At 41.2% G+C, this 16793-nt stretch overlaps 1 protein-coding gene across 1 annotated transcript; it reads left to right on the top strand.

Moving 5' to 3' along the window:
- Positions 1–8339: 8339 nt before the first annotated feature.
- Positions 8340–10961, top strand: LOC310927457 (G-protein coupled receptor 183; the record flags this gene model as incomplete). The annotated part of the gene is made up of 3 exons (XM_083889752.1): positions 8340–8670; positions 10202–10716; positions 10797–10961. 3 exons carry the CDS (start codon positions 8340–8342, stop codon positions 10959–10961), a joined length of 1011 nt encoding a protein of 336 aa, XP_083745878.1.
- Positions 10962–16793: the final 5832 nt, after the last annotated feature.

Raw genomic sequence — 16793 nt, 5'->3', positions numbered from 1 at the left:
CCCTTCCCTGAGCGCTACGGTGTCCTCAGCCGGTCAAATGTCGTCCTCGTCGTCTTTCTCCGTGTCAGCAGATGAGGTTCGTGAGGCGAGGGAGAGGGCGGAGCTACCGCGGCCGTAGCAGACGAAGCGGAGAGAGTGGAGGCGGGACTTCCTGCTACAAGTAAAGAGACGCTTGATTCGTTCTCTCGCGTTTGTCCTTACAGGCTCCGGTAGAAACATGGCGTCTCTCTGCTAACAGTGGCTATGCAACCACGGCCCGCGACCATGTTATTTTACATGACTTTTTGAAACACTACGAAAATGAAACAAAAACTATTATACAGCGACTAGACAATGCAGGAGCACATAATATGAATAAAAAAGTGGATTTTGGGTTATATAAACCCATAAATACTACACAGTGTCCCTTTAAATTTAAACAAATGTCCACTACATTCAAACCAATGTCAAATGAGTTCACACACAATCCTGATGAAGCCTCATCGACTACACAGTGTCGCAAATCTCACGTCACCTAGATTGGTTGACATTCCCATGCTACACACAGGAAGTGGTGGTTTTTATGTCAAGACAGGCGGAGGCAACGGCAATATTGTGCTACTAGAATGAGACGACTGCAAAAGGTTGGATGATGGCTGAAAACATAAACAAGTGTTAAGCCCAATTTATACTCCTGCGTAAAGTGCTCTGCGTAGCTACGCAGAGTCCTCTGCGTCGACGCAGAACCTGTCGAAGAGCCTCTGCGTCGTCTCCGGGTGCACGGAATATTTTTTAAGTGTCCGTCACTCCGTCAAGGGACTACGGAGACGGCAAGAGCTGCGATTGGTCCTCAGGACAGGCCGAGCTAAGCTGCTCTGTGCCGGCTCTCAGTGCGCTCCGGGCGTCCTGACAGAGGCGGAGCTGATCCCCGCCGATAACGCCGCTGCCGAACTATAAATACGTCATATCTTAACACACACAGCACATGTTTAGACTCTAAATGGCCAATTTCTCGCCTCAAATTATCTTAAAACTGCGTTCCGTGACACAGAAAAGTGAGAAACGGCCACTTTTTCAACAACAACAGTCTTTCTCTCTCTTTCTTTCTCGGACGCCATTGCTCACTGTAGCCAGAAGCACAACAACCTTGCGCAGCGACCCCTACCGATCGGGCGGGAAATTGCAGCGAGTGTCCGTCACCACGACGCAGAAGTATAAATGCTCGAGGCGTCTCCGTGGTGACGCAGACGGATAACGCATACGCAGTCGGAGAAGTATAATGTGGCCTTTATAGACATATATGTAATTTTCCAGTTTCCTCCTGTGGCCAACAAGGAAACGAGAACCAAGAGATAACTCCCCTGGTTACAAAAGGAATTTGGTTTGCATGGAATTCTATAGGAGCCACGTCCCATTTGATTTATAACGTCAGGAAGCATTTCGCTGAGTAAATGATGCTCTCATTTATAGAGGAAAAGAGACATTAAAGCATTGGTTCTCAAAGTGCGGCCCGGGGGCCAATGGCGGCCCGCAGAAACATTTCTGGTGGCCCCGCAATGAATTACAGTTGATAGTTTTAATCCAGGAGCTACTAAGCTTGTTAAATGTTTATTGGACATTACTGGATACAGACCAATAAGTGTAAACAAAAATACTGGGTATTTACCTGGTTTCTATATGGTGATTTTAGTGTATTATTGTGTTATAAGCTGGTAATAAGCAGGTAGCTACAGCCCCCAATTACTAGCTATTTACCCAGTAAATATATCGTAAGAGAAATGTGTTACTTGGTATTAACCTGTAATTAGAAGGTAAGAACAATGGCCAAAGCGCAAATTACATTATATTAACGCTTATATTACTTAACGCTAAACTGTAAAACTGCAATCTGGTCATTAAAGTTATTACAAATGGGATTTCTTTCTGTTTTTTTTCCCTTTTTTTTCCTTTGGTGGCCCTCAGTCCAATGTTGGGGTTCCTAAATTGGCCCTCAGGTATCAAAACTTTGAGAACCCCTGCATTAAAGCATGGCACATATGATTAGACAGCTGGTGTTATCCAATAGGTTCCTGGTTGCAGGTGATTCAAATTCCAAATGGTGATGGTCACGACTGATTGTCACTTGTCAAGAACAGTAGTGGATTTTGCTGCTCATAAAGCCCAGTCTTAGAGCAGTTTGATGGGACAAATGCTCGCCCACACCCTGCACTGCTGGTGTATACACAAAAACACTCCCTCAGTCAAGTCTGATTGACTTTGTTGACAGAGCCCATTTTCTGGGGGAAGGACATCCTATGCAAATTATGTTCTGTTATTTCTCTTCACAAAGACTAAACAGAGGCAGAATAATAACATCGACCACAATACTGCCAAAAGTTACGCACTGCAGCTTTAAAGTCATACAAAACATTTATTAAAAAAAAATCACTACATTGTTGAAGTCGATCACCTCCTTCTTCCCATGTCCTCCTGTATGCCTGTAGTATTTAACTCTGAAACACCCCCTAGCGAGCGCTCAACAAACAACATGTCCTTTCCTTTCCAAACACACTGTTCAGACGGTATGAGATGTTTAACTCTGTGCGCAAAATTAATGGAGCATGAAATGTAGGCCTAAAAGTGCAGCAGGCTCCCGACCTGCAGGCGACAACGGGGCTACGTGAAGGCGCTTGTTGTGACCCGAGCGGGGTGTGTTATAACCACATTTGACTGGTGACAATTCCTGACCTTTTGCCGATCCAGCAGCACATCCATTTCAATTACGCCGACCTGGATGTTCCCTTTGTGGGAAATGGAGATGAGATACTGGAGTCAGTCTGCTTCTACTGTACCTCTACTGTGACACTGGCAAAACATGTCCTGGTCGTATATAGGAAAATGTCACATGACATCTCAGACAAATGAGAACTCTATGAGACACTAGACTCGAGAACGATTGAGTGTTTTATTTTATTTTTTTGCCTTTTTGTCCATAATGGTATAGCTTTAAAGCGGAACTAGACCGGAAGTTCCTATTAACGCTGTTTTTTTTGGTGTGTATCTGCGTCATTACCTTGTTTATGAAGCCCTGACGGTTCGAAACAAACAGTTCAGCCACTGCTGAGAACTTTGTGTTTTATTGTAATCTCGGGGCTCAACGAGATCACTGAAAATCCCGTAATAGTTACGTAAGCAGCGGTTCTCCTGAACAACCGATCCTCCTGCTCCGGGCACTAGTCCGGGCACATCCGGTTGCGTACATTGAACCGCAGAAGAAGAATAACGTCTGTTGTGGAGGTGTTTCACGAGCGACAGTGTCTTCTGACTCTGGGTCTGACTCCGGTTTAAAGTCGTCAAAGGGACTGCGGCGGGGAGTCGTGAAGAAGCTATTTTTAAATACTGTTAAAACAATGTTTTGATAATGAGGAGCAGTGCATCCACCGTTCCAGAGGGGGGCGCTGTTGCACATATATGTTAGTTATGGAGGTCTACTTACATACATTAACTTGTTTTTATGGTCAAAAACCTCCTAGTTGATGTAAACGAGCCGATAGAAATCTCTCTTTTCTGACGCTGTTCGCCAGCCGCGATATTTCAGACAAACTCTCGCACCCAGAAGACAGACTGTGTTGTGATTGGCCAGTACCCGGAAGTGACATAATCATCACACCCGCTCTCAGAAGCGCAGCTCCCCCCTCTGGAACGGTGGATGCACTGCTCCTCATTATCAAAACATTGTTTTAACAGTGTTTAAAAATAGCTTCTTCACGACTCCCCGCCGCAGTCAGAAGACACTGTTGCTCGTGAAACACCTCCACAACGGACGTTATTCTTCTTCTGCGGTTCAATGTACGCAACCGGATGTGCCCGGACTAGTGCCCGGAGCAGGACGATCTGCTGTTCAGGAGAACCGTTGTTTACGTAACCGGACTGGTTTTTTTCAGAGCCCGAGATTACAATAAAACACAGCGTTCTCAGCAGTGGCTGAACTGTTTGTTTCGAAACTTCAGGGCTTCTTAAACAAGGTAATGACGCAGATACACACCAAAAAAGAGCGTTAATTGGAACTTCCGGTCCGCTTTAAAGCTGCAAGCAACATCTAACAGGCCCTGGCACTGCAGGCCCGGGTTCTGGCTGTCGGCTTAGTTTTGCTTTACGAGAACTAGAGATGGACTTAATTGGAGCTTCCGGTCTAGGTCCGCTTTAAGAGTAATTTGCTTTAAAATCTTTTCTTTCTTTTTTTTATTCAGTCTTTATAACAGCGAGGTTTTCTACAAACCACGACAAAAGGTGTGGAGGAAATGGTTTTCCAGGAGTGTGTTTTACAAGGAACTTATCAAGCAGATTACTGCAGCTGTTACAACTGTCAGTTTCAGTGAAATTAGCCCCTGGGCTATAATCTGGTGCATTTACATGTACTTTTGTACATAAATAATAATAATAAAAAAAAAAAATCTTCTACTTTGTTGCACAAACTGAATGTGCTACTCATATAGTTCCTTTTTTATGAAATGTTTTAGCCCTTGTTCCTCTGTGCTTTATAATGATAGCTATACAGTTACAGTTATGTGGTACCTGCTAACAAAATAAAGTCTGTTTAGTTTGTTAAAGTGAAGCTGCTGCACTTCCCTTTGCTTGAAATAGTCTCACATTGCCACATTTTAACCACCGTGACGTTTCTCAGAATCCAACACCATTCTTTTTCTTTCAGTTGAGATTGTTCGCATTGTTAATCTTTTTTTGCTTTTGATGGTTGAGATATATAACGTGTGGAGCCGTGACACTCTTCAACAGTTAGTGATTCATTCACACATCACAGTGTTGTGACAGCGCAGGCAAATACTCGAACTTCCTCCTATATCTTCCATCAATTTCACCTCAGACTTTGCCTGCCTTCGCCTCAGCATCACAGAGTGCAAACATAAGAAACCTCAGAGGCAGGAGCATAATACGAAACCTCACCGTCTTTCTCACATTCAGGCTGCACCCACTGCAAAATGCACAGCGTACGATTAGCCACAACCTTAACGGTGTTTAATGTCGAGGCTGACGAGTGTTTATGACTCACACAAACCGCTGCTACGTGAAATAATGGAACCAAAAAAAACAACAACATTTTAAATCTCTTTAAATTACTGACAGTTCAGAATCTTTAAAATCCAACCACTAATACACACCAATCTGCCAATCAAACAGGTTTGCTTTTAAGACATTTATTCAAGATGAATTTTCAATTTTGAAACGCTAAATATCAAGATATTATGTCGATACGATGACCTTCAGTCACAAATGAATTGCATTCATGTGCCAAATCACAATTTAGATCAGGGGTTCTCAAAGTTTTGATACCGGAGGGCCAATTTAAGAACCCAACATTGGACTGAGGGCCGCCAAAGGAAAAAAAACCAGAAAAAAAAACAGAAAGAAATCCAATTTGTAATAATTTTAATGACCACATTGCAGTTCTACAGTTTAGCGTTAATATAATAACGCTTTATAACACTTTTTATAATTTACTGGGTAATTACCCAGTATTTTGGCCATTGTTCTTACCTTCTAATTACATGTTAATACCAAGTAACACATTTCTGTTACCATATATTTTCTGGGTAAATATCTAGTAATTGGGGGCTGTAGCTACCTGCTTATTACCAGCTTATAACCCAATAATACACTAAAATTCACCATATAGAAACCAGTTAAATACCCAGTATTTTTGTTTACACTTATTGGTCTGTATCCAGTAATGTCCAATAAACATTTAACAAGCTTAGTAGCTCCTGGATTAAAACTATCAACTGTAATTCATTGCGGGGCCGCCAGAAATGTTTCTGCGGGCCGCTATTGGCCCCCGGGCCGCACTTTGAGAACCAAACCATCAAATGGTGCTCTTCATTCAAATCAAATGTTTGTTCCAATACAGCAACTGGAGTAAATCTCATTACTCCTTAGATAGATAGATCTCCTTACAGCTTAATAACATCCATCCATTATCTACCGCTTTATCTTCCACTGGGGGGTGCTGTGTGTCTATTGCAGGGTCATATAGAGACAAACAACCATTCACTCACACTCTCACACCAGTGACAAATTTACCCAAAATCCCCAAATGTGTACGTTTTTGGACTGTGAGTGGTAGCCGGAGAACCCGGAGAAAACCCACGTACACATGGGGAGAACATGCAAACTCCTTGCACAAAGGCCCTTGTTCCAACCGTGGCTCTAACCCGCGTCTTCTTGCTACAAAGGCAAGAGCGCTACCCACATGCCGACCGCACGGCCCAGCTTAATAACAACCAGTTAATAATAATAATAATAATAATTATAATAACCATAATCCAACCACTACTCACATCTTAGCCTGAAACATAAGCAGCATCTCAGACAAGTGGCCTTACGACGTACAATACTGTCTTCTGTCCTCTGATTCCAAGCATGATAAAATATGTTGAGTTTGTGAGCGTGAGCGCCACCTGTGCTTGTGTCTGCAGCAGCATCAAATGTGACAAATGCAAATGTGACATACTAGACCAGGGGTCTGCAACCTGCGGCTCCAGAGCCTCATGTGGCTCTTCAGCCCCTCTGTAGTGGCTCGTTGTTGCTTTGTGGTTTTATTTTCCATTTTATTTTCATATTTGTTGACACTTTATTGTAGAGATAAAGGTGTATATAAAAGTGTTTTGATATTTTGTGCATTACACTCCAATGCGATATTGGAAAAACCTCCCTGAAAGCCATTACATTAAAGTAATGTGTACACGAAGAAGTACACATTTGGAGTCCTGTGCATTTTTAGATCCAAGTACCGTATTTTCCGCACTATAAGGCGCACCTTCAACGAATGTCCTATTTTATAACTGTTTTCATATATAGGGCGCACCGGATTATAAGGCGCATAAAAATAAAAAAAAGAAGATATTGCAGTCAAACGTTTGACTGCGGTTGCGTTATGCATCCACTAGATGGAGCTGTGCTATAGGGAATGTCAACAAAACAGATAAAGTCAAACTTTACCAATTAATCCTTATATAAGGCGCTCCGGATTATAAGGCGCACTGTCGTTTTTTGAGAAAATTAAAGGCTTTTAAGTGCGGAAAATATGGTACGTATGCCATGCAGGTTTTCTCAGTCATAAACTACATAAAATCATTTTATTTCATTTTAAAGTCTATTGAAGAGTTTTCTTTCTGTAGTTCTAAAATGTCATAAATGGGACAAACTGTAGTTCTTTAAATATAGTGTACGTGTAAAACTTTATACGTGATATTAACAAAGTTTTTTGTGGCTCCAGATTAATTGTATTTGGGTGGAGAAGTGATAAAATGGCTCTTTTCATTCTAAAGGTTGCAGACCCCTGTACTAGACTGTACATGAATCAGTCAAATGTTATATATATATATATATTAGAGCGATTTAAAGGTACAATATGTAGTATTTATGGGTTTATATAACCCAAAATCCATTTTCTCTTTTTTATACATATTATGTGCTCCTGCATTGTCTAGTCGCTGTATAATAGTTTTTGTTTCATTTTCGTAGTGTTTCAAAAAGTCATGTAAAATAACACGGTCGCGGGCCGCGGTTGCATAGCCACTGTTAGCAGAGAGACGCCATGTTTCTACCGGAGCCTGTAAGGACAAACGCGAGAGAACAAATCAAGCGTCTCTTTACTTGTAGCAGGAAGTCCCGCCTCCACTCTCTCCGCTTGTCTGCTACGGCCGCGGTAGCTCCGCCCTCTCCCTCGCCTCACGAACCTTGATGGTTGAGATATAACGTGTTTGACGACGACATTTGACCGGCTGAGGATATCGTAGCGCTCAGGGAAGGGAGGGGGTGAGCAGAGCAGCAGGTCTTTGTTGTAAATTTCAGCCTCTCCTCTAGATGGCACTATAAACTACTTATTTCCCCTTTAAAGTCCTTTGAGAAGCTCATGAAAAGGCAATACAATGGGGAATGGAACAAGGTATACAGTATAATCAAATGTTATAGAAGAGTGACAAGAGTCCACTAATCCCCTAAAGTTAAAGTTAAATTATAGATAATATTATACAGTTGTGTGAATGTACAAAGCTCTAAAACAAAACACACAGGTCTCAGTGCATCAGATATGTATGACAGTTACTATAGAACAAAACACCTATGATGTCATAAGGGAGAGGTGGGATTTGAACACTGCTCACAACTTTTTTCTGAGGGATTTACTGAGTTGCAGCTCAGTCGACAAACACAACCAGAAGATTCAGCTGCAGTCACTGAGCGTTCAGAGCTCCAATTGTAAGTACTTTATATTGTGAAGATCTTTATTTGTAACTCACGCTTTACTTTCCTATCGATCCTCTCAAATTGACAGGTTTGCTCGGCCGTTGACAACAATCACCATCATGATCTCCTCGACTTTAAACTCTCCGAACCAGAGCAGCTGTGACGTGTTTGTGTACCAAAGAGCCGCAGTGGTCCTTTTCCCCATTTTCTACTCTGTGGTTTTCGTAATCAGTGCGTGCGGCAACAGCCTGGTTCTCTATGTGATCTGCCAGAGGAAGCACAAGCTCAACTCCACCTCCATCTATCTGGTCAACCTCGCGCTCTCCGACACCCTGTTCACGCTGACACTGCCGGGCAGAATCACGTACTACATCCGTCACTTCGACTGGCCCTTTGGGGACTTTCTTTGCAGACTGACCACACTCCTCTTCTTCGCAAACACCTATGCAGGTAATATACGGTACATGTCTAACATTTGTTCAAGTGTGTCTTTATCTGCAAGCTAATCTTTGAATGTGGTTCAGTGAATCTGTGCGTGAAAGGCATCCATGTGATGTGACCCGTGGGTGTCCAAAGTTTTGTTTAACGAGAGCCACATTTGATAATGTGAAGATTTCCAGAGAGGCCTGTGGTCACTTCAGAACTTTTTTTTAACACTAACATTTATATACAAATGCACTGTTTTATAAAAATGTATTTTCATTGTCACAATTATCATTTTCAAATGTAAATGTAACCAATTCTAAGCCTTAAGGCCACATTATACTTCTCCGGCTGCGTAATACGTTATCCGACTGCGTAACCACGCAGACGCCTCGAGCCTTCATACTTCTGCGTCGTGGTGACGGACACGAGCTGCAATTTCCCGCCCGATCAGTAGGGGTCGCTGCGCAAGTTTGTTGTGCTTCTGGCTACAGTGAGCAATTGCGTCCGAGAAAGAAAGAGAGAGAAAGACTGTTGTTGTTGTTGAAACGGTGGCCGTTTCTCACTTTTCTGTGTCACGGAACGCAGTTTTAAGATAATTTGAGGCGAGAAATTGGCCATTTAGAGTCTAAACATGTGCTGTGTGTGTTAAGATATGACGTATTTATAGTTTGGCAGCCTGTCACAGGTGGGTTACGAACCCCAGACTCTTTAAAGCGGTTTTAAAATCAGAACTCCCCACAGCTGAGCCAATGGGATGATGTGTGACGAAGGTTTTGTGACTGATTTTTTTTGTCGAAGTCCCTCCCTAGCCATAAATAATACATTGTTTAAAACCGAAGCTGCAGTTCCGTACAAAATCTCACAGAGGGCTGCGATTGGCCCGCGGGCTGGACTTTGGACACGCCTGATCTAACCTATGGGACAAGATAATAATTTATTCCATCTAAAGAGAATACATGAATTATAATAAATGAATAATATACATAATGACAACAATTAAAGGTGCATTATGTAATAAATCTAAAGCAACTGGCCATAAAATCCTCCTAATATGTCACAGAGACTCAGGAATAATGTTCATATAACAAACTGAACTCACCAACAACAACAACAGTACAGACAAAATATTTGCATTAAAAAAAAATATTTTGCAGACTGCAAATCACGTTTATGTTTTGAAATCATGTTTTGGCGTCATGTGGCGCCACCTACCGCCGTCTACCAGTCATTGCAGCCAGTAGAGTCTCAGCTGCCGAGTAACCACGGGTTGCCAGTTACGTCAGAAAACGAAACCTAAAAGACCTCTGTATTTTGAATTTGAATGCAGTAACTGTTTTTGGCCACATTCTTACATATGGCACCTTTAATGATTCATTATATACAATAGGGAACAAATGATGACCAAAATGTCGCTGGGAAAAGAGCTTGTTAGCTGAAATTAAAATCTCTTGTTCTCTCAAGCTTTGGTTGTTTTCTCTGAAATGTATTTGTCTTCTCAGCCTTTTTTTTTAAGTGTTAATCATAACTTATTGCATAACCATCATATTTCCACTAGGCATTGGGTTCATGACCTGTATCAGCTTGGACAGGTATCTGGCCATGGTGCATCCCCACCAGCTGCAGTGTTTGCGGAGTGTGAGGGTCGTTCGCAGGGTCTGCTGCCTGGTCTGGGCTCTGGTCTCCCTGCAGATAGCCCCCCTGCTGTTCCGCAGCATGCTCCACGAGGACCAGGAAAGACTGACCTGCATGGAGTACTTCAACTTCGAGGGCTCCCACTTCACCCCGTACCTCCTGCTTCTGGCCTGCGCGTTCTCCTTCTGCTGCCCGCTCGTCATCATCATGGGTTGCTACGCCAAGATCAACCTGAAGCTGCGAGCCGCGGCCAAGCAGAACGCCGTGACCGGTCGATCGAGGAGGAATCACAGGGCCAACACCATCATTCTGCTCATTCTTCTCACTTTCATCACGTGCTTCAGCCCTTACCACCTCAATGTGATGCAGTTTATGGCCAGAAAGATACACCATAAGCCAACCTGTGAGGATCTGAGGGCCTTTAAGATGTCTTTACAAGTAAGAACTGCGTTTTCTTTAAATTAGTATCACCACAGAATCTCCTGTTTTCTAATTCATATCCATCTTCTGATGTGCAGATCACAGTTTCACTCATGAACTTCAACTGCTGCCTGGATCCTGTCATCTACTTCTTTGCCATTAAGACCTACAAGAAGCGGGTGATGAGACTCTTTAAGGACTACCTACATACCTCCGGCGCTTCCTCCAAAGCGACGACAGAGAACAGCAGCAGCAACACCTGATCGAAAAACCACAGCTGAGATGTGCCAACAGCCACCGTCACAGAGAAAGCCTCGTTCGCTCGTTTTCGGTTCGCACAGGCCCGTTTTTGTATCGCTGATCTTACGTTGTTCACGTCATCGCTGGAAATGACTCGATTTTGCGACAATTGGACATGTTTAGGTGTACAAAATGCATGGTAGAATGCAAAAAAGACACAAAAAAATGGTTTAAAATGTACTTCAAAAATCTCTTTAACCTGCTTAAGTGTATGACATCCCTGTATATACTGTAATGTGCCACATAATGCTATTTTTACATTTTAATTCTTGTTATTGAATGCAACATTTTACTGTAAAGGCCATACTGTATGATGTACAGATGTTATAATTGTGTACTAATAGCCTCATGTGTATGTAAGCAGGGTAAAAATATATATATCAGAGTGGATGAATAATCTAAGTTGTTTTATCTTTTTGCGTAAAAGTGTTGCGGTCGAACAGCAGCTTTCACTTCTGTAAACATGCATGTTGATCAAATATTGTTGCACCAATATGAGTCAAGCCACGTGTGTATGTGAAGGTAATGTGCTTTTTAGTTGACATTTAAACTAGCGCCAGAGAAATCTATAGCATCTTGTTTATTGGTTATGTGTTATGGTCTATTTTTGTTTGTGCAAAAAAAAAAAATCTTTGCCAAAATGAGAGCATGTCAAGCAGCTAACTTCCATAGCCACATCTGACTCTGTGTGGGTGTGTAGAGATAAATACCAACACCACTTCCTCACCCACCTTTTCCTGCTCCCCCTCACACGGGTCTCGTTCCTCCTGGGTCCCACATATTGTGGTTAAAGGAGGTGTGTGTGCACGCGTGTGAGCAGGTGCAGGTTGTACGTTATATATAGTGCAAAGTCCCATATTTAAAATGTTTGATTTCCTGACTTTGTCAAGATGCCTCCCTTTGAGCTTGCAGAAGTAAAATGCAATGCAATGCAATGCAAATAAATACTTACTTGCCAGGACTACAAAATCAAATAAACCTGAATTATTTTTATTAAGAGTCTCTAAAAACAGGATCTAAAGTTGTCAAATAAATTGATGGTCAAGATAAAATAAGGTTTTTTTTTAACATTTGACAGTGATATATAACTAAATGGGAAAAAAATACGGATAATGTTTATATTTTATCTCTCTTTTTTTTTGAATGTGAAATAAAAAACTGAACCAAAAATCTAAGAGTTGGAACAACATACTAAAGCAAAGTTTTAAAGGACAAACAAAATATGTCACAACATGCACAGCTCAAACCACACATATATCACATGTATCACATATTTAAAAAAAAAAAACAGCCTCAACTGCTGGTTCAATGGAACAAGGAACTAAACTATAGCATAACACTTAAATGATTAAAACAGGAGGATACAACTGAATTGACAACATACACATCTTGAATGAATGAATGAATAAATAAATACATAAATAAATAAAGTCTTTAATCCAGGAATTGGTGCTGGACCCAATCAGGAGAAGATGATGGTGTTAAAATCATGAAATGATAGAAATACAATAGGAAAACATGTCTCCTTATAGGGTCACTGGTGAAATGGAGGACAAATCTATATTAGGATTAGTATGCTCTGACCAGTCCATTTTAGACTAGTACTGGATTAAAATGGGATACTGGATGTATCCATCTATAAAAGTGGTGATTAGAAACGATTATGCTAATTTTGAGAATAGTACAGATGCTTCTTACTCCTATTTCTGACACAGACATGTTAAAATACTTCAACAGATTGGATTTGCAGTATTTAATTTGACCTGAAATTGTATGAAATTTGATCAAAGATCTTATTCAGTTAGAACACAGTTTGCCGACAATTAAGACATTGCTGCCATCCTGTGGCTCAGTGGAGTAAGAACACCACAGATCTTTGGATAATGTAAACAGGAGTTTGTGAACCTCTACAGCTGCAGTACTTAACTCTTGCCAGTAGAGAGAACTGTCCATCCAGGAACATGTGACTGATACTTTTTTTTTTTTTTAAACCACAACCAACATTTTTGAATCTTGTCTTACAACATCACAAACCGTTGTTACGTTGAAATAAGAGCCACAACTTCATCATTACAACACATCCTCTGCTCTACTTGGAACTAGTTTCACGAACCTAAAGCAAAAGGTCATCGCAGTTGCGTGATGTTAGACAGCTACGCGGTGCAGTTGCAACATTTTGAGACGAATTATGTAAAAAAAAAAAAAAAATAGATAGATAGGAAAAATACCTTCAGACATGGAGTTGAAACACAGGGAACAGGAACAGGGTCCAGGAAATAACAGGCTGCACTAAAAAAGACAACAAAGACACTGAGGAGCAGGCACTAAATATGCCAGGTGAATCACATTAGGCGAGCGCACACAATCAGAGGAGGGTTAACAGGACAGAAAGTAAAACTAACCAAGGCACACACACACACTGAAGAACTCCAGAGTAAACCAGTAAACCTCACATGGCACAAGGAAAACCAAAAACCAGAAAAAAAGAACTAAAAACCAGAGGTTTTACAAAACAAAACAGAAAGAACGACACTGCAACAAAAAGTCCAAACTGATTTAGGGCCAATTCCAATTCCTATCTTAACCCTCATGCTCAACCCTTAAGGCCACATTATAGTTATCCGACTGCGTAACCACGGACACCCATCGAGCCTTCATACATCTGCGTCGTGGACGGATACGCACTGCAATTTCCCGCCTGATCAGTAGGTGTCGCTGCGTAAGGTTGAGCGCAACGCATCGCAAGAGAGAGAAAGACTGTTGTTGTTGAAACAGTGGCCGTTTCTCACTTTTCTGTGTCACGGAACGCAGTTTTAAGATAATTTGAGGTGAGAAATTGGTCATTTAGAGTCTAAACATGTGGTTTGTGTGTTAAGATATGACGTATTTATAGTTTGGCAGCGACGTTGTCGGCGGGGATCAGCTCCGCCTCTGTGGACGCTCGGTGCTCACTGTGAGCCGGCACAGAGCAGCTTCGCTCTGACTGTCCTGAGGACCAATCGCAGCTCTTGCCGTCTCTGTTGTCCCTTGACGGAGTGACGGACACTTAAAATATTTGAAATGGGACACCCCCTTAAATGCAGATACAACTTCAGACTGTGGGGGGCAGAATAATGCGAAAGCTGCGTCCAGTCTGTCAACTCCAAAAAAGACAAAGAAGAAGAAGAACACATTTACGTCACGATTATTTATTATGATCCGTTTATATTCGTCCATATTCAGCTGACAGTTACCACACACCACGGCTTATTGAAAAGTAAACGATAGCAAACGATCGCGTGTGCGCACCGGCCGGCTATTGACAAAAGATCGTAAAATAAATGTTACGCAAAAATGACGTCACTAATCCATAATATGGGCCTAAACTAAGACAATACAATGGTTTTCATCATTTTTTATATCTCTATTAACAGAGAAAAGACTTAATTCGTAGCGTACTCGTTTCGCTGATTTTTCGGCGCCATCTTTGTTATGTGAAAACACGCAATGCATTCTGGGTAGGTCTCGGAAAAAATCTCAATATTGAGGGCGATACAGCCCTTAAACTTGTCCCTCAACTTAATATTTCTGAGAATCAGGACAGCACTTACACTAGAGGGAGAGCATTTTTGAGATTGACGGTTAAGCAAGGAATTGGAATTCACCCTAAGTGTCCAAACAAAAAGCACCTGTAGTAACCCAGGGGTCATGATGACAGTATGGATATGACTGTACCGCCATCTGTTTTATATTTAAAAAAACAAGGTGTTAGCAACATCCACAAACAAAGTGTATGAGAGAGAGGAAGAGGGAGAGCATTGGCTAATCTCGTCTGAGTCTCCTGCACCAGCACGTCTGTCGCGGTCTGTCTTTAGCTTCCCCTCACTTTGTTTTCTCCACTGGTTGAGGTGTTTTTTTTTTTATGTGGTCATGAGGCTTTTTAGGTTAACCTTAGCTAAAGTTCCCCATGTCGCTCTCCTGTCTGAGAGAGAAGTATCGGCACATCTGTCCCAGTCTGTCCTCAAAAACCTCTCCACTTTAATCTCCATTGCAGACCCTGAATGAATGAATGAATGAATGAATGAATAGTTTTATTTCGGTTACAATATAAAATATTTAAAATGATATGCAATTAATCGGCAAATATTACCACAGACTTACAGTCAACATTTGCTCACAACAAAATTATAAAGAAACTCTGTAACCGAAAAAGGAATAGGCTGAAGCCGAGGCTTATTTTTGCCTATCCTGTACATTCCGTAAAATTACCCAAAATATCAGAAATACAATGAAGAAGAAAAAAAACAAACAAACAAAAATTAAGAAACATGACAAAAAATATACTCTAAATTCTTATTTCTTTATCATTTCACATTTCAGTCATTTTACATTGTAGTCCTTTATTATTTTACCTTTCAATGTTTTTTTTGAAACTGGACAGTGTTCTACACAATTTCAGTTCATCACTAAGTCCATTCCATAATTTAACTCCCAAAAATGAAACACATCTATATTTAACATTAGTTCTCACTTTACATATTTCAAAGACGCACAACCCTCATTTTTTTCTTCTCCTCTTGGTGAAGACATTTTTTCCAGGCTGTTTGCTCTGGTGGCATCTGATATGTACATAAATGGAGTATGCAGCAAATGGAAATGTGTTTTTGTGAATATAAAATGGTGGCTGCACCAGTGCACCAATTTAGCATGTTTCCTCAATCTTTGGTGACACATCATGGTCATATTATACTGTATATCTTATAATAAATATAGTGGTATGCAAAAGTTTGGGGATTCCCTGTAAATATGATTTTCCTTTATAAATCATTGGTTGTTATAATGGTTGGATAATACATTTCAGTTAAATATATCATATAGGAGACAAACGTGAAATAAAGTTTATATGATTTACAGAAAGTGTGCAATAATTTTTTAAACAACATTAGGCACCCTTGTCATTTTATTGATTTCAATACCTTTAGCACTAATTATTGGAACTCAAAATTGGTTTGGTAACCTCAGTGACCCTTGACTTCCATACACAGGTGATTTCCCATCATGAGAATTTAAGTAGGTAGGTAGTAAGTAGTAGGCCAGGTATTTAAGGAGGCCAATTGTAAGTGTTTCTCCTCTTTGTATCTTCTCTAAATAGTGGCAACATGGGAGCCTCAAAACAACAATGATTGTCCAACATCATGGTTTAGGGGAAGGATACAGAAAACTATCTCAGAGATTTAATCTCTCAGTTTCAACTGTGAGGAACATTGCGAGGAATGTGAAGACCACAGGAGAACAGTTCTAGTTAAGGCCTGAAGTGACAGACCAAGAAAAAGCTCAGATAAGCAGAGGCGAAGGACGGTGAGAACAGTCACAGTCAACCCACAGAGCAGCTCCAAAGACCTACAACATCATCTCGCTGCAGATGGTGTCGCCGTGCATCGTTCAACTGTTCAGTGCACTTTACACAAGGAGATGCTGTATGGAAGAGTAATGCAGAAAAAGCCTTTTCTCTGCACCCGTCACAAACAGAGTCGCTTGAGGTTTGTTAAAGCACATTTGGAATAAGGTGCTGTGGACTGATGAAACTAATTGTGTTAAAGTTGAGGGTCGCATGGATTCCACTCAATATCAGCAGATTCTGGAGAACAATGTCCAGGAATCAGTGACAAAGGTGAAGTTGTGCCGGGTCTGGATCTTTCAACAAGACAACGACCCTGAACACTGCTCAAAATCTACTAAGGCATTCATGCAGAGGAACAAATACAACGTTCTGGAATGGCCATCTCAGTCTCCAGACCTGAATATTATTGAAAATG

Source organism: Microchirus variegatus, assembly GCF_963457635.1.
Source record: "Microchirus variegatus genome assembly, chromosome: 5".
Lineage (NCBI taxonomy): Eukaryota > Metazoa > Chordata > Actinopteri > Pleuronectiformes > Soleidae > Microchirus > Microchirus variegatus.
Note: the sequence above shows the minus strand (reverse complement) of the source record. Positions and strands in the feature narration are given on the sequence as shown.